The 17624-nt window shown below is 50.5% G+C and overlaps 1 protein-coding gene across 1 annotated transcript; it reads left to right on the top strand.

Moving 5' to 3' along the window:
* Positions 1 to 3298: 3298 nt before the first annotated feature.
* Positions 3299 to 9472, top strand: ZIC5 (Zic family member 5). The gene is made up of 2 exons (XM_039254287.1): positions 3299 to 4772; positions 9030 to 9472. Exons 1-2 carry the CDS (start codon positions 3314 to 3316, stop codon positions 9470 to 9472), a joined length of 1902 nt encoding a protein of 633 aa, XP_039110218.1. The 5' UTR covers positions 3299 to 3313.
* Positions 9473 to 17624: the final 8152 nt, after the last annotated feature.

The following is a 17624-nucleotide window of genomic DNA, read 5'->3' as shown; positions in this document are numbered from 1 at the left end:
GCCACGTTGCGGCTGCCTTCATACAAGGGTCTCCACTGCAAAAGCGCAGACAGGGACATGACTTTTAGAGTCGGCCCTGACAGCCATCACCAACGCAGAAATATGGGGCTGAATCCACAGGCAGAAACTGGCATAACGACCTCGACACCCCCCTGTTTAAAACAAAACAAAACACAACACCACCATTATTATTATTTTCTTCAACGTCCTGGAAATTGCTGGTGTTTATTCAGGAAGTGTTACACAGTTATTGGGTCCTTAGAAACTCGGAAGGTTAAGGGGGGTTGATTTGGCTCCAAATCGGCTTGAAAAAGAAACAGCGCACCTGGGGTCAGGCGGGTCATCACAATAACAAAAAGCGCCTCTACAAAATAAAAAGCTCTTTTATAAAGAAAGGCAATCCGGGAAATCCACTGTGAGCCTTCCTGGTGACCATCTAGCTAGGCCTATTCTCAGGTTTAATTGGCAGGCAGTTTATTGGCGCCTTATTGGTGTTGATTGAAATTTTGCTCCCAGTTCTTTCTTTTAAGAATTCGCATCTCAAGTCGATTTACCTGAGTCAATTATCTTTTTAGGGTCTGGGTTTGGCCATAAATTCGCAAATATTCATTAAGCGCACTTTGTAAATATCCTTCTTTCCAATCATCACCCAAATCTCCATTATTTCCTAAGAAAGTCTTTTCGTTTTTAAGGCTTCCATAAAAAGAAATTGATCAGGGAGCTATATTTGAATTAAGACATATTAAATCGATGACAGATACATATCATGCTGTGTTTAACAAGAGTTGTACAAGGAGGCGGGTTCCAGATTCCGCACGGCGCTGCTGAACCATTATTCACATTTTTACAGCCTTTCCTTCATGCCTTCACCCATTAAACCATTAAATTTCAGCAATTCAATAAAACAAAGCAGTTATAATTTTGAGGAAAAGCTATTTTGAAGGGGGCGGAGGTACTCATTTTATTGCACAATAAACATGCTCAGTAGTCCATATTAAAAGGTAGGTTGTGTTTATTTTCTTCTTTCTTTATTCGTTCATTTTTTGGTTTGTTTTTACTCATAACCAGTAGGACTGGACGCAAAACTGCCATTATGGAAGTGGTGATGCTCATTGCCAAGAAATTCAAATAAACTCATTTGAAATGGTCTGAGAAAGGATGAAGACACTGGTGACAAGTCCAAATAGAATGCTTTCCCCACTAGCCATCCATAGAGATGGCCGTCCTCGCTCCACTTCTGCCTGCTTGGCTTGAGACGTTTTAGGTCTTTGAAAGGAAAATTGAGAAAGGACTCATCCTCTCCAAATACAGATGCAGGTTTTTGTCGCTGCTGTTTATTAATTTTTTCATTGTGTTTGCACCCATGCCTTTCTTATTCCCCCATATTTGAACTTCATTGAAGCTGAAAGAAAGGACCTATTTCAAATTTGATTGTAGCATTTTCTTTGTTTGCTTGTCAGTTTTGTAAGAGGGATGACATTCCTAAGGCTTACAGGGAAGTTGCCTGTTAAACATTGCTCACACCGACGTAAATGGGGCTATCGAATCAGTTCTTTTGAAAATATTTCTTACCACTTTCCCGGGCCATCTCCCGGGGCCATTAAGATGATGTCTTTATGCAGTCTAATTTTACTTGGACTGCAAATGAATTAAGCTGGTAACTTGTTTTTTTATACTCCCCCCCCATCCACCCAGGAAAATATTTGCATTTTAGTCATTATCTCTTTTCTACAAATAATTTTATGCAGGACAACAAAATAAAAATTAAAAACCCTGACTTTAATTTTTGAGCATCTTGGAACATCACAAAATTTTAAGATGCTTTCTTTTTAAGAGTGAAGTGACACTTTGGGGAAGCAATAAGCCTGAAGTTTGGGGATGCCACATTTTTCTACTCCCCCCAAAGTGATGCAGGAACCTCTCTTTGTCAAGTGATTTGATAATAAATCCCTGGCAAAGGATGGGGCTCGCTTTTTTTTTTTTTTTCAAGGGCAGCTTACATAGTTTTCAAATAAGACATCTCGCCTCCTAGATCAGTGTATTAGAAAAACAATGACAAGGTATAAGATTATTCTAATAGCAATACATAGCAAAGATATTGGTTAATTTTAAAATATTCATTTTTTGGATCAATTTTAATTTATGATCCTTTCAAAGAAACTGAGGCGCACATAAGGAGTGCTTTCCGGGCCGGAAAGAGAAATTCTGCGTGAAGGATGTTGTTTATTTAGCCGCTTCCCTCTGGAGAGCTGCTGTGTGGCCTGCCCTGCCACCGTATTTCGGAGAGGCAAAAGTTAGAATCGCTGCCCGATGTTGCCCCACCCCCACCCCGTACATCTAATTGGAACTGGCATATCTAGAACTGACGAGCAGCGAGATTACACTTCGAGCCAACTCCTTTGAACCACGTTGAAAAGGACTGCATGAGCTAAAAAGTCGAGGTAAACGGTTCCTTTTCGGGAAAGATTTATTTTGAATTCACCTGGTGTCTTGCGGAGCCAAATCACTAAAACTGTTTTGCAACCAATAGGACTTTAATATCTTTCCTCATTCGGCGCCCTACTTGAGCGCTCGGCGGACTGGATGTCCTTCCCAAATAAGAAGTTTCTAGCATCACCTCTACGAGTACGACGACCGTCACACTGTTCACCTTCCTCTTCCGGAGAGCAGCCCAGGGCTCTTCCAACGGAGGAGGTAGAAAGTGTTTGGATGCTGGGGGAGACGCTGCATGCGGTGAGGCGGGGGTTTTTGAAGCTGGGGGCTATCCCCCTACCCCCTTTTGTGCCGGGGTAAGGGGGTGGTCCTCAGCCCTCACCCACCCCGCGCCCTGCGGCCGCGTGCCGGCGCACGCTCTCCGAAAGGCGCGTCATGGGAACGCGGGGCGCTGCGCGCGCAGGCCCAGCGCAAACTTTCTGCAAGTGCAACTTGGGCATTCCCTGGAAGGCGGGGACGTGGGGCTCCAGGGGAGGAGGGGGCGCGAAGCGAAAGCGAAGGATGCTGCGAGCACGGGGGCGGATCCCCGCTGGGCAGTGGGCCTGAATGGGAGCCAATCCGGCAGCCGTGGCTGCTGTCAATCACGCTGTTCCCTCCAATCCCACCCATGCCATTTCCAAAATCTCGGTCCCACTGTGCAGCTCAAATGTGGTGTTCGTTCTGCCAATCGCTGGAGGACAGTGGGAACAGGAATACGCAGAGTTAGGAGGCCAGGACAAAGAAGTTAAAGAGAGCCTAATATATACATGTTTTTGAAGGTGGGCAGAGGGTAAAAAAAGTCCCCCCAGTGAGGGCCTATGGGTCTGATTGTGTAGTTTTGATGGAGCCCCCTTTGAGCAAGAGGAACCCGCCAGCGCTGAGATTAGCGGATTTGGCAACGGCTCAGGCCAGGCCGCTTCAGAATATGACAGGCTTCCCGGCGCTGGCCAGCCCGCCCGCCCACTCCCAACTCCGCGCCACAGCCACGCACCTCCACCCTCGGGACCTGAGCGCTGACCCTGGCGTGGCCATCACTCCGCTCGGACCCGAGCACATGGCCCAGACCAGGGCGCTCGGCCTCAGACCTCCCTGCCGGGCGCTCCCGGCACAGCCCGCCGCCCGCGCTGCAGCCTCGGTCTCACACCCCGGCGCCAGCACCTACCCCGGTGGCGGGGACAGCGGCCGCGCGCAGCCTTCCGCGCCCCCGCCCCCAGCCCCTCCTCTTCCTCCCTCCCCTTCACCCCCTCCTCCCCCTCCCCCTCCTCCTGCCCTCTCGGGCTACACCACCACCGACAGTGGCGGCGGCGGCAGCAGCGGCAAAGGCCACAGCAGGGACTTCGTCCTCCGGAGGGACCTTTCCGCCACGGCCCCCGCGGCGGCCATGCACGGGGTCCCTCTTGGAGGGGAGCAGCGGTCTGGCACGGGCTCCCCCCAGCACTCGGCCCCGCCTCCTCACTCGGCCGGCATGTTCATCTCGGCCAGCGGCACCTACGCGGGCCCGGACGGTAGCGGCGGCGGGGGCCCGGCGCTCTTCCCCGCGCTGCACGACGCTCCGGGAGCCCCCGGCGGCCACCCGCACCCGCTCAACGGCCAGATGCGCTTGGGGCTGGCGGCGGCCGCGGCGGCCGCGGCGGCCGAGCTGTACGGCCGTACCGAGCCGCCCTTCGCGCCGCGCTCGGGGGATGCGCACTACGGGGCAGTGGCGGCCGCGGCAGCCGCCGCCCTGCACGGCTACGGAGCCGTGAACTTAAACCTGAACCTGGCGGCGGCGGCGGCTGCCGCGGCAGCCGGGACGGGGCCCCACCTGCAGCACCACGCGCCGCCCCCGGCGCCGCCGCCGCCGCCGCCGCCGCCGCCGCCGCCGGCGCCCGCGCAGCACCCGCACCAGCACCACCCCCACCTCCCAGGGGCGGCCGGGGCCTTCCTGCGCTACATGCGGCAGCCAATCAAGCAGGAGCTCATCTGCAAGTGGATCGACCCCGAGGAGCTGGCCGGGCCGCCGCCGCCACCGCCACCGCCCCCGGCCGGCGGCGCCAAGCCCTGCTCCAAAACTTTCGGCACCATGCACGAGCTGGTGAACCACGTCACGGTGGAGCACGTGGGCGGCCCCGAGCAAAGCAACCACGTCTGCTTCTGGGAGGACTGTCCGCGCGAGGGCAAGCCCTTCAAGGCCAAATACAAGCTCATCAACCACATCCGCGTGCACACGGGCGAGAAGCCCTTTCCCTGCCCGTTCCCGGGCTGCGGCAAGGTCTTCGCGCGCTCCGAGAACCTCAAGATCCACAAGCGCACTCATACAGGTGGGTGTCCGTCCCCGGCCGCGCCGCCGCCGCCGCCTCCCGCGCCGCCGCCGCTTCCGCCGCTGCTGCTCTTCCTCCTCCTGCTCGCCTTAATTTTTACCTCCTTCTGCTGCTTCTCTTCGCATACGTATAACCCGGACATGTGACTTCTCTTTTTTCTCTCCCCCCCTTTTTTTCTATGAATAAGTAATTCGATAGCACACACAGGCCTCGCGCTGGGTTCCCACACGGTGGAGTCTCCAGCGCGCTCGCAGCCCCTCCGCCGGGACCGGCAACGCGCTCCAGCCGCCGCCGCCGCCGCCCGGGAACAGAAGCAGCAGCAGTCGGAGCAGGAAGGAGCCCAGGACGGTCGGCAGCCCCCATTCGCCCGGCCCCGGGAACCTGGGGAGGGCGATGGGGATGGGGGGCCGGAGCCGCCCTGGGGGCTCTTCCCTCCCCCCCTGGTGGCAGAGTCCGCACCGCGCTCCGGAGAGCGGGTCTGCGAGGGGGCACGTGGGGTTGACTCGGGTATTGAGGCCACCAGGCCCAGCTCGATGTGGCCCTTCCAGGAGGGGAGGGGGTCCTGTCCCTCCAGGGCGTGGTGAAAACAGGCCAAAGAAATGCGCCCTTGGGCCCCTGAAGACCCCCGCCCGACAGACACACTCACGCACGCGTTCAACACCTACATCTTCACGTGTACACCGCACATAACTTCACACACCCATTTCTCCCAGACTACCCCCCCCACTTCCTGATAGCCGGAACACCCATATGCCCCGACACACTTCTCTTCCACATACACCCTCACATATGCACACTTCCTCATTTACACAACTTCATACACATCCATACTCCCACATGCAGCTGTCACACACATTTTATCACACATACCCTGCAAGGTGCTAGAGAACTTGGCTCTGTCCTTTCAAAGAAGGTTCTAGCTGGAGGAGGGCAGGGTGAGCTGCAGTCTCCTGTGTCGTTGGTACTTGCCACCCCTAAGAACTTGGGGGAAGCCCCCGGCGCTATGGGGACCCCTCCCACCCCCCACCCCCCTCTCCAAGGCGGCTGCGGCGTGGGGCGGTGGGGTGTTTCCTGTGGGTCGTGGGCTTCCATCGAACGTACTAGCGCGTTGGGCGGAAGCGCTGATCGCGAGCAGTTGGGATTTATAGGGATAGACAATATTACCCCTCGGAGGACACTTAAGTAACTGGAGTTTACATTCAGTAATTACTTGGCTGATTTATCGGCGCTGGGCGGCAAGGAGGCAGCCGCCGCGCGTGGGCCCAACGCCTGGCCGACAGCCGGAGCCCGGGGCAGCGGGGGGTTCTGCGTGCAAGCCGGGTCGGGGTGGCCTGGGGCTGGGCCCGGGGCCTGGCTCCTCTCGGCCACCGCCTGATAGGACCCCCGTGCACCGATGCTGGGCCGGGAGCACGTCTTCCCGGGAACCCCGTTGGCCGGCCCCCTGCTTTTCTAATGGAGATCGGTCCGCCCTAAGGAATTTTCCAAAAGGAAACTTCCCACGAGGCTTTCGGAAAAACTCCCTGGCCCGCTTAGCCAGCTGTTTGCCCTTGCCGCCGGGACAGGGGCCTGGGACCATAAAGGGGGGGGGGTCGCGGGAGGTGAAGCCGCCCCCAACCCTGTCCCCTATGGGCACCCTAAAAGCAGAACCTGTGGCTTTGGGCCTTTCCCGCCTTTGCAGGCCTCCGAGAGAGAGTGGGTCGGTCGCCGGACCTGAGGGCGGTGTCTTCCGCGGTGGAGCCAGGAACTGGAGCTTGCTGGCGCGGAAGCTGCCCGGGGTCCGGGGTCCCTCCGACCGCAGCCCCGGGGGCGAGGGGCGCGCGCGCGCACAGCGGGGGCGGAGATCCCGGGCGCTGCGGGCCCCCGGGCGGTGGTGTTTTCCGGTGCCGCGGCGTGCTCTGGGTTGCGTTTCCCGCCAGGCTGCGGGTGGCCGAGTGGCTCTCGCCGGAGCCCTCAGGGAGGGATCCCGGCGCCTCACGTTCGTCCCCAGACCCGTGCCAGCGGATTTGGGCGGCCCTCAGACCGCTTAGCCATTGAGCATTGTGTGCGGAACGGGACCATCCCGGACCCCCCCCCCCCCACCACGGCCCTCTCCCTTTTGGGGGTTATTCGGATCCCGGAACGGATTGATCAAAGGGAATAATCCCCCGGCTACTCCCGAAGGCCTGTTTCCTGACCCACGTTCCCCCCATCCCCACCCCCATTCGGTTTATCACCTTCCTTTGGGCCAGTTCTCTCTCAGGGAACCGGTAGAGCAGAGAGCAGCTCGCGTAACCTTTACTCTCTCGGATTCTGCAAGTAGTTAGGTTCTGATGGACTTCTCTGTCAGACTCTGAAACGTAAACACTGGGGCTTCTCACCCTTCCCAGTTGGCTAGAGGCTGCTCCCTGTTCTGCTCAGGCCCCCTGAATAAAACAAAGCAGTTCTTTATTTTTTCCTTACACTTTCTTCTTCCATCTTCTTTTATTCCTACTTTTCTACCCCACCCCCCACCCCCCTTCCATGTATCTCCCTTCTCTGGGCGTAATTGCTTCTCTTTATCGTGGGCAGTGATGGGGCCAGCAGTGCTAAAGCTGTGTATTCTTCACAATCCGGGATCCTTGGGATCCTTAGCGAGTACGGAAACAGAGCTAAAAAGGACACTGCACATTTGCATAGGGTGAATAAAACCACTCAAGCCTCCCTCTGGAAGAAAGTCCCAGTATAAATTTTTAAGCAATGTTATAGTAAATTAGTATTATCTCCAACTTAAAAGTAAAACACAGAAATCAGGACAGATAACTGATATTTTGATGAAAAGTGATTAACTATTGTTACTGTGTTATGTCATATTTTCCCTTGGATAGATCAGTGCAGGATGTGTATTTAAATAATATCTAATTTCATTTTTAAACGGGATTTAGAGGTAGGTGACGTTATATTCCAGGCATCTGAATACTTACAGACGTGTTAACACACTCAGGCATCCAAGCCTTTATCATTGGTGAGATTAAAAAGAAAAAAAAACTACACTGAAATAGTTGTATAAGAAAACTGACCACAAAAATTTATGTACACTAACCTGTCTTAAATGTTGTTTTTAAACATATCATCCAAAACCAAGGAAGAAGCCTTACCTCGTGAGCCACCAGAGTAGCTGCTGAAATTCAGTAGAGAAACTCAGCTTAATTTTAAAAAATCATTTAAATATGAGGGCGATATTACTAAACAATAGTATGTATGGGATGATTTGTTCTGTTATGACTCAAATACATCAAGTTCATAGGTACTTAGGTGAGAAGGAAAATTCATACCGCTACCTGCTGTCTTCCTTTTTTGCTTTTTAATACCGAGGTGTTGTGGCTGAATATCTAGTCGTCTTATTAAACATGTCCACTCCCTGAACTAGGGGCCTTGTGTTTAAAGGCATTGTGTTCCTGGGGTGGTCAGAGCAGCTTAAAGGGACCAAGGGCCAAAGACTGTGGTAAACAGTCCCTTTTCTGACTGTTAAGTGAGGTAGAAGGCTGTCAAGGTACGTTTCCATAGGGCATCAGGTACATTCTAGGTTCTGGTTGAGGCTTGTGGTTCTTACTCACGTTTGCTAAGGTTCTGTTCTAAAGACTCCTGCTTGCCCTGCAAGTTGTGAGGAAAGCTGGGAGAAAGCAGAGTCCCTGCCCATCCGGGCTTGTAGGCAATCTCGTGATGGACTGTGTGTTTCACAGGTGCCTTTGTTTCTGAAGAAAACGGGATTTTTGCCTCATTTCCTTTCCCATCGGTGGAATCTGGGGATGCTCTGAAACAAAATGCTGATATTGTAATTTCATGGCACCTCCCCCACTTCACTTTTAATTCAGTGTAGTGTGCTTCCTTTGCTCTTTTTCTTATATCCTTCCCCCAGCTGTGGCTTTGGAAGAATCATTTTATTAGCATTTATCTTGACAGGGGATCTGCTTGTATCTTTGCAGGTACAGACCTTGAGGGCAGTGAGGACGCGGGTACCTGGGTCCTGGTTGGGTTTCCGTATTCCATCCTGGACTGTGCTGTATAGCCATCCTCTCCCTGAGCCCTCTGGTACTGCGGGGACTGACATCTAGCCGCTCACAAGCCCAGTAGCCCTTCCCTGTTGCCTTCTGGAACATAGGAATTCGGAATAGAAACCAGGCTGGGGTTGGTCTTCCAGAGAATGGGAAAATGCATCCTCATTTCTGTTCCAGGATTTCTCTCTCTCAGGTGAGGGGTCTCTGAAAAGCAATTGTTGACCTGCCCTGTGTTCTGTTGCAGGGGAAAAGCCTTTCAAGTGTGAGTTTGATGGCTGTGACAGGAAATTTGCCAACAGCAGCGATCGGAAGAAACATTCCCATGTCCACACGAGCGACAAGCCTTACTACTGCAAGATTCGAGGCTGTGACAAGTCGTACACACACCCCAGCTCTCTGAGGAAGCACATGAAGATTCACTGCAAGTCCCCACCGCCTTCTCCAGGGGCCCTTGGTTACTCATCAGGGGGGACTGCAGTGGGTGCCCCCTTGTCCCCCATGCTGGACCCAACCAGGAGTCGCTCTAGCACTCTGTCTCCTCAGGTGACCAACCTCAATGAGTGGTACGTTTGCCAGGCCAGTGGAGCCCCCAGCCACCTTCACACACCTTCCAGCAACGGAACCACTTCCGAGTCTGAAGACGAAGAGATGTACGGGAACTCCGAAGTTCCGCGGACGATACATTAGAATTTACCAGTAATAATAATAAGTAATAAGTGGGAGTCCTTGGACCATATCCTAACCTGAGACAATGCCGAGCCTGAGACAAACCCTTGACTCAGACTTGCCACCGGGTCTAATTAGCCCTATTTATTCAGTATGAAACCCTATGGTGTTTGTACATTTAATTAATTTAATTAAGATATTTGGGCTTTTTTTTTTTCCTTAGAAAACAAACAAACAAAAAAACCCGACCAAGCTGGACTTGTAGGTTGCAGAAAACAGGGCTAGGAGCGACATGTACCAAGGGTTAATGGAGATACACACTGCCGACTCAGTATATGTATATTTGGAAAGGAGCGAGAAAAAGCATTAAGTTGGAACTCAACACAGCACCAAGGCCCTCTGCGTTTCCTGGAGTGCCTCGAGATTGCCTTTAACACCATAAGGAGGGCTTCTCTGGAGCCTCCTCACTTCCTCCTTGGGCCCTAATTCTGAAAAGGCCTCTTGATTGTAAACCACACTCTTGCTGCATTGCCAACAGATCTCAGACTGTACCTGTGTCCAAAAATATTTGTACAAAACAAAACAAAACCCCACAATCCTTTCAGTTCTAATAGTTGTGATTTTAACTTTCCACTCTTTTATTACTGATCTCATCTTAACACAGTATTTTTATACGGGATTGTTTCTTCAGTACCCTGCCTGTAGGATTTAAAAAGAAAAAAAGATGCAGCATCCTTAACATGTCTCCACGTTCTGCGCTGCTGTGAGCGCTCCAGCCAAAGTGGGGACAGAACACGCTGCTGCAACACAGCCAACTGTGAAGGTGTAATATTTTATAAAATAGAAGACATTCAAGTGCTTTCTTTTTTCTCTATAGTTTTTTTTTTTTATCTGAAATCTCAGATGCTGCCTCTTTACTGTGTCCAAACTCTACGTGTCCTAAAAAGATGAGTTTTAGAGAAGTTTTCTGGGATGCCAAAATTAACAGGCAAGTCTAAGGAGGTGTGATGTTGGCAGCATGCCTACTTTTTTTGGGAAAGCTGTTGTTTTTAAAACAGGCCAACCCCTCTTTTATACTGTTGTATCAGCCTTTTCAAAAGTCTTTATTTTTCAATGCCCGCAACTGCATTTTCCTGCGTTTTTTTCCCACCTGAGCACTGAGCACACGGAACTCTATCCCATTTTGAAAATGACAGTGTGTGAAGTGTATGATTTACATTAAAAGAGGGGAGGGAATTGCTATACATATTAAAATTTTTAAAAGGTTTATAGTTACCACCAAACACTGATGAATGTGTGACCTTTGCCAGGCTGTCAAGCTAGGATAAAAAAGGTCAAGGACCTAGGACAATAACTCTTAGTCAATTTATTTTCACTTCATGCAGCACATCTCGTGCAAAATACAGTCCATCATAAACATCATACAAATATACTAAAGAGCACTAATTTATCCTCAGAGGCCCTGAAGACACCCCCTCCCCAGGGTTTGTAGAAATTTGTTTTGTGTGCTGTGAGTGGTTGATGCCGTCTTGTCATTGTTAATAACTTGTATGTGAACACTATTATTTGTACAGTTGAATTAATTTATTTTCAGACACCATCCTTTGTTTTCCCTGGAAGAGTTCAAAGCACACCAAAGAATTATATTATACAGTTTGGTGAAAGATTGTCGTTTATGATCCACAGTTTATTTAAAAAAAAAAAAAAAAAGGAAAGAAAATGGGGGAATATATTTTTAAGCTTACTTGAATGAACAACGTAATGTGAAAACCAGGACTCTTCCTGCATGTCTTTTTTGCATTGTGTTGACGAGATTATATATAGTTTATAGATATATTACTAGTACAGTGCATGGTGCTGTCACTTTGAAAGCCTTTCAATGTTGTCTTCATATTGTTACAGTGAATATGAAACATGCAGACCCTCCTTTATAAAGAAAAAGACCATAAAACTTGAATATAAAGTAATTCTACATTTTTAAAGTTTATTTGATTTTCGTATTATTCACTTTCAAAGCTCTTTCAAATAGACAAAATAAGGTATGAACTTCGGGGGGATAATTTATGTATCGTAAACTTATTAGAACAAAATATTCCTGATTTATAATGAGTTGTTTTATTTATACAACTTTTTCAATGGTAGTTTGCACTATTCTTTATTATGCTACAGGTTTATTTATTCTGAAACAAAGGAATATGTATTTTATGTATTTTGCCATGCATAGGTTTACTCTGCCACAGATTTATTGGTTCCTGATACACCTAAAATAAAAACTTAAAATGTGTACCTCCAATAGAAAGAAAGCAAGAATGATTATGAAGTAAAAAATTTAATAAAGGTATTCTTCCTATGTATTGCTTATTTTTACCTAGTGGCATATTTCTGCCATTCTCTTACAAATAGGACAGGTTGCTGACTGGTGAACACTGGGTTCTCTTGAGCTCTTGATTCCTTAGCCTCTCCCCAGCCATAAAATATTTTTACAGCTTGGTTTAACTTACAGTCTGATCTAGAAAATACAATATTTAGGAAGACTAAGCCCTGTAAGTTGCATGTAACACTAACATAAATCTTAGGGGTTACTGCATTCATTTGTTAATAATATCCTTGGAGATCCTAATCAGTGAAAATCTGAAAAGTGAGTTTTCGCATTTCTTTGGTGCCCAGCCTCTAAAGTAAAAGGCTAACAAGAATGAGGAGAAGATGGAGGGACAGTGAGAGGCTTCCCAGCACAAAGAAGGGTAAAATCAGGGGCTGAGATGGGTACTGAGTTAAATACATGCTGAATGAATAGGGCATTAAACAACACTCAAGTCAGGTAATGGGGGTGGGGGGGATTTAGCATCCAGTTTGTGGTTTATTTGCAAGTTGAGCTGATCTATGGAACCTAGCTCAGCATTTTAAGGCAGGTGTTGGAAATTGGAATCATGGCAACAAAATGTTCAAGTGGCTTAAACTAATGTGATTGGCCATCCACTTGAACAGGGCTGAGTATTTGCTTGTTTTTATGTTAGCTGAAACAAAGCTGATAAAAGGCAAATAGTTGGGTTTTTTTAAATTGTTAGTTACATGAATAAGCAGTTCTCCATACGCTTATGGTGGTTTTTAAAAGTCAAGTTTGTTAAATGCAGTAAAGGTGAAACACGAAGCAAAGAGTTGTTTTAAGTCAGATGACAATAACCAACACACGAAGGAGAAAAACACTCATAGCGAAGGGCCCCAATCAATGGGAAAACTTATAGCTCTCTAATGAAGTTTCTCGTGAAAGGGAGGACACAAAGCCACCAAGACATGAATCATTCATGGGAAATATAAAAGATAAAAGATATCTGACAATGAGCAGAACCTTGTATAGAGTGTATAAAACAAGTTTCCCCTTCTTATTTTCTGCTTTAAAACGCACAATCTCCGCTCCCAGAGCCCTGTCCAGTCTATAGAGTTAAAATTGACCACTGCTCGTCCTGCGCCACTTCAAAGTAATTTAGTCCAGAACGGAAGGCTTGGCGCTTGGACAATCTTCATGGTGTGTTAAGATTTCTATGGCAATTGGCAAGCAAGACGTTCCCATCTGAATATGTCTCAAAGAAATCCACTTATTGACACTAAGTTGGCGATCATCAAAGACTTCATCTCTCCTAGGCAAAATGTGGCCCTGTGGCCCTCACAAACATTTTAAATCATCTACCTTTGTTTTCCAGGCTAGGAGAATCTTCAAACACATGGTTATTTGTATTTTATGTATATCTTTTCCCCATTCAGGATTTTCTTTGGTAAAGAGAAGCTTCCAAAAATCTAAAGCACTGAGAAATAGCTGGAGGGTGAGAATTCTATTCTTTTAGGGAGTTGGAGATGGCCACACAAGAGGGACAGCACTGGGGACAGGAAAGGAGGAGGCCCAAAGTCCTTGAAAGCGAGGCCCAACTATCTGTAGACATGCTTGTATTGACCTCCTGTTGTTTACATCTTCCATTTTGTGGAAGTTTTTTGAGACTATAGTAGTTCACTCTGGATACCTACCTACCTACCTACATACCATTTAATCAATCTATCTGCCATCTCTTTCTCTATGAAATGGAATGAGAGATGTTCCCCCAGAAGTGTTTTTTTATCCCAGTTTGTTTGGGAAAAAGGACTGGGGCTATGGAGGGGGAGATAATCTGGTTTCTCTAGCGATTATCTAAACCAGAGGAAAGGAAAGCTGGATTCAAGAGAAACAAACAATCCGGACACTTATTGATACTTCCAACCTGTCAGATCACACTACCCATCATCTACCAAAATAGACACATGGCCAGGGAAGCCCACCCTTCCAGGGCTGGAGGGATGGCTAAGGAGCACCACAGAGAAACCGCCCTGCGGGTTGCCAGCACACTTTTCCTACGTGATCAAAAACTCCCAGAAATTCACACCCCCCCCCTCCCACGTCCACACCCAAACAGTCTGGGGCACACACATTCACACGCGGGCACAAGTGCCTAATCAGGCAGGGAGAAGTTCAAAGGCATGTTCTTTGAAATTCAAACTAACGCTTTTATGGTACACTCACACCAGCGTCAGGATTGCTATGGCAATGGACTGGGCCAGGGGAGTCGCTGGCAGAGGGTCCACAGCGATTCGAGACACTCTATTAAGATACAGTTGCAGTGACCTGTACTTTCATGCCAACTTAGCACACTCCATTTTCACCTCATCAGAACTATATGTATTACGTATAATGTTACCCATATAATATGACATGCACGACCAAATAATAACGTATGTCTTTCCACCCACTTGTTGTTACGGTCTCCCATCGAACCTCCTAGCTCGCGAGAAAGGAGAGAGGGGGACCGAGGAGAGGAGGAGAGAGAGCCGGGTGGGGGTGGGGTGGGTGCAGTTGGAGGAGGGAACGGGGCCAGGGGCGCCAGAGCTGCGGTGCCTCTTCCTTCTCTCCCCACCTAAGTACTTTTATTTGCAGAGCGATTGTTCTTTGTTTATTTAATACAAGTACTGTGTGAATGGTGAAAAATAAACACGATGAAAAATAACCAAACAGATGATTCCTCCGAGTGAAAAAGCCCGGACTTAATAAAAGTGCGAAGCAGTCACCGCTGAATGAGAAACCCTTTGAAGTGGAACTTATTATAGAAGGAATACTTTGGGGTTGCCTTAACGACGCCGCTGAATCGAAAGCGCTCGCCTTTGTCAGCGATTTGTTCTCCTTTGCTGGGGTGCCCGGAGAAATTACTTACATGGGCTGCCTTAACATGCAGCCTGCAAATCAGTAACTTTGCAGCTCAGACTTGCAGACGCCACTCGGCAACGGACAAAAAGAAGTCAGGGGGAAATGCACCAAGCTTTCACGCCGAGCCTCTGGGGATGGGGGCGCACGGGCGCGTTGGGGGCGGCAGATAAGAAGTTGTATTACATCTGGCCCCCCTCACCCGGGCTCCCCACCCCGACCCCCGAGGCCGGGCCGCGGCCGGCCGCCAGGGCCTCGCTTGGTTGCAGGGGAGGCCCGGCTTGTCCGGGGCGCTCCTGCGAGGGGCACTCTTCCACGTGCTGGCCGGGCGCGGGACTTTCCCAGCGGGCCCGGCTATATTTAATAAGGGTCGTTTATCACCCAGGCGCTTTGAAGGGTCGCCTCCAGCCCTGTGCCCATTAGAAAGGCGGAGGTGACATTTAAACTCCGTTTTCAAGGATCGCGGGGGGATTTCAATGAAAAGCCAACTCGTTTGTCTTATGAGCCTGGAAACAACCCCGTGCTCGCTCCTTTTGACCACATGGCATAACTCAAAAACAATAGTTCAAAAGTGAAATGGCATCGTGGCGTTCACTCGGAGACAGGCCCCCATCCAGCACCGGAGAAAAGGGGTAGTCCGCAAGACAATGTGCTTTTTGTGTCCGACTCTGTCACAAGGATTGTGTTGTTTGCTTTGGACGCTGCGCCTGTTATACTTTGCTGAAAGTGCTTGTGTTAAACAAGAGTTATAAGTCATCCAAAACAACAAACATTTTGATTTTCTTTGCCTAAAGGGCTTTCCCTGGCTATGGGCACCGTGAAAAAATAATGTCCTTGCTGAGAAAGGAACACCAGTAGTAGCATTAGAAGCGGGCGCATTAAATATTGAATGACACGGGGAAAAAGAGCTTGTCGAGGGGCACTCAGCCTTAAAGTCTTTCTTCAACTTTGTCTTCGGTGGCTGCTGGACTATTTAAGATGGTATTAATTAAGGCAGCTTCGGAGGCCGCGGAGCCCGCCGGCCCCTCGGCCGCGCTCGGTCAATGGGCCTGTGTCCCCGCGCTGCGCTCACGCGTTGGCTGAGCCGAGTGCAAATGTCACTTCTCATTTGGAGGCTGAAGAGAAGGGCCCATCCTGCACTGAGGGCGGCGGGGATGCAGTCCTCAGCAGGCGTTAAAGGAATACGAGGGGCTGAGGGGAGGGGAGGGGAGGCGGGAACAAAATGGGAACATCTGCCCTGGGCCGGGGAGGAGAGTGCGCCGGCGCGCACCGCTTTGGGCACGTTTGGGAGAATGCTGTTTAGCAAACAAGGGCCACGCGAGGCTCGCGGGGTTGTAACACTCACTCTCCTTCGTCTGCTTGTGCGTGGGGGAAAGTAAAACCCCGGGCCTGCAAAAATCCATTAAGCAAGTCTGGCGGGGCGTTATTTTACAAAGGGGCTAGCGTGTACAAAGAAAGACAAAAGCGTGGTGCAGACCAGCGTCTTTACGGACATCCTTCTTCCCCTTAAGGTCCCCTTCCAAGATCACAAAGCCCAAAGGAGTTCTGCCAAGGATCTCTGATCCAATTTTACAGACGGTGAAACTGAGGCCTCAAGCAAGACTCAGGGAAGATTTTTTTCTTTTTTTTTTGGTTAATTTTCCCTCCAGGTGTTCGGAAGACCTAAGACCCAGACAGAGTGGAGTTCGGTTTAAGGGCGTCAACAACCCCGCCAAAATATCCCCTCCTCCGCAATTCCTAGCGTTTGGTTGAAAATCAAATGGAAGTTGATTTCAGCAGCTGGAAATTACTAACATTAAACTGTGGCATGGAGGAAATGAGTACTTTAAGAAACTTTGTTAACTTTTAGTTCTTGACAAGGAGAGACAAGACTTGGCCGGGTAGAGGGGTGCAGGGTACCCTGCCCATTGACTTCTGCAGCCAGAACCCCGCAGGGAGCCCCTGTCTCCGGGTGTGCAGTTCCAGAAGGACGTGGGCCTTCTTTTTCACTAGAAGGTCCTCCGGAAGGGGGGGGGGCGGGGAGGAGATGCAGTCAAACATCGCTCCTTCCCCTGCTGCCCAGGGCTGGGGGTTAGCATCCTTAACTTCAGATCTATTTGCCTGATTCTCCACCTACGGGCTGTGTCCCCTCAGGGGTCCCCCCTCCCCCCCACAGCCTCTGGGACAAGGGGCGGTTACATTGCCCATCAAGAGCTATCCCGCTGCCGAGAAGCAGTTCCCACCTTCCCGCAGGGGCTGGGCTCGGTGCACGAGGGGGAGGGAGGGAGCTCGGAGCTGTCAGCCAGGGCCTCGGGCCTGCGGCCTACACGAGCAGCCCCACTGGGAGCTGGGGCGTCGCTCTGGGGCAGAGCCGCCTGGCCGGGTCAGGGAGCTGGCGGAAGTGGGAGGTGGGGGTGATGAGAGAGGGCTGTGCCAGTGCAGCCCCCTACTCCCGCAGCAGGTCTCCAAAACCTAAGACTAGGGTTCCCATGCCCAACTGTCCCCCTGGGTGATCTTTCTGCACCTTGTTCTTCGGTCCCCTTCTCCCTTTCTCTATTACTTTTTTTTTTTTTGCCTGAACAGGCCACAGGCCAGGGTAAGGGATGTAAAAACGTGGCCTTTTGGCCTGAAACTCACTGGCGCGCGCGCGCACACACACATCCATGTACAATCCAACCCCCTCCGCCCCCTCCCTAGCCAGAGCACTGGGCACACGCTCGGGCTCCAGGCACCTTGCCAAGAGCGCGCGAGCACCCTGCGTGGCACACTGGCTGCAGATCCTGCACGAAGTGGCGGGGGTGGGGTGAGGAGGGAGGGGTGGGCGGCGGTGGACGCCGCCGACTGCTGGCGGTGCGCACAAGTTCAGCGCTCAACTTCCCGCTCTTAACGAGACCCGGGATCCCTTTGGAGAGGCCCTCGGGAGCTGGCGGCGGGGCTGGGAGTGGCGTGGGTAAGCTGGCCGGCGCGGGGCGC

This window comes from Hyaena hyaena, unplaced genomic scaffold (genome assembly GCF_003009895.1).
Source record: "Hyaena hyaena isolate Hyena2069 unplaced genomic scaffold, ASM300989v1 scaffold_478, whole genome shotgun sequence".
In the NCBI taxonomy this organism is placed as follows: Eukaryota; Metazoa; Chordata; class Mammalia; order Carnivora; family Hyaenidae; genus Hyaena; species Hyaena hyaena.
Note: the sequence above shows the minus strand (reverse complement) of the source record. Positions and strands in the feature narration are given on the sequence as shown.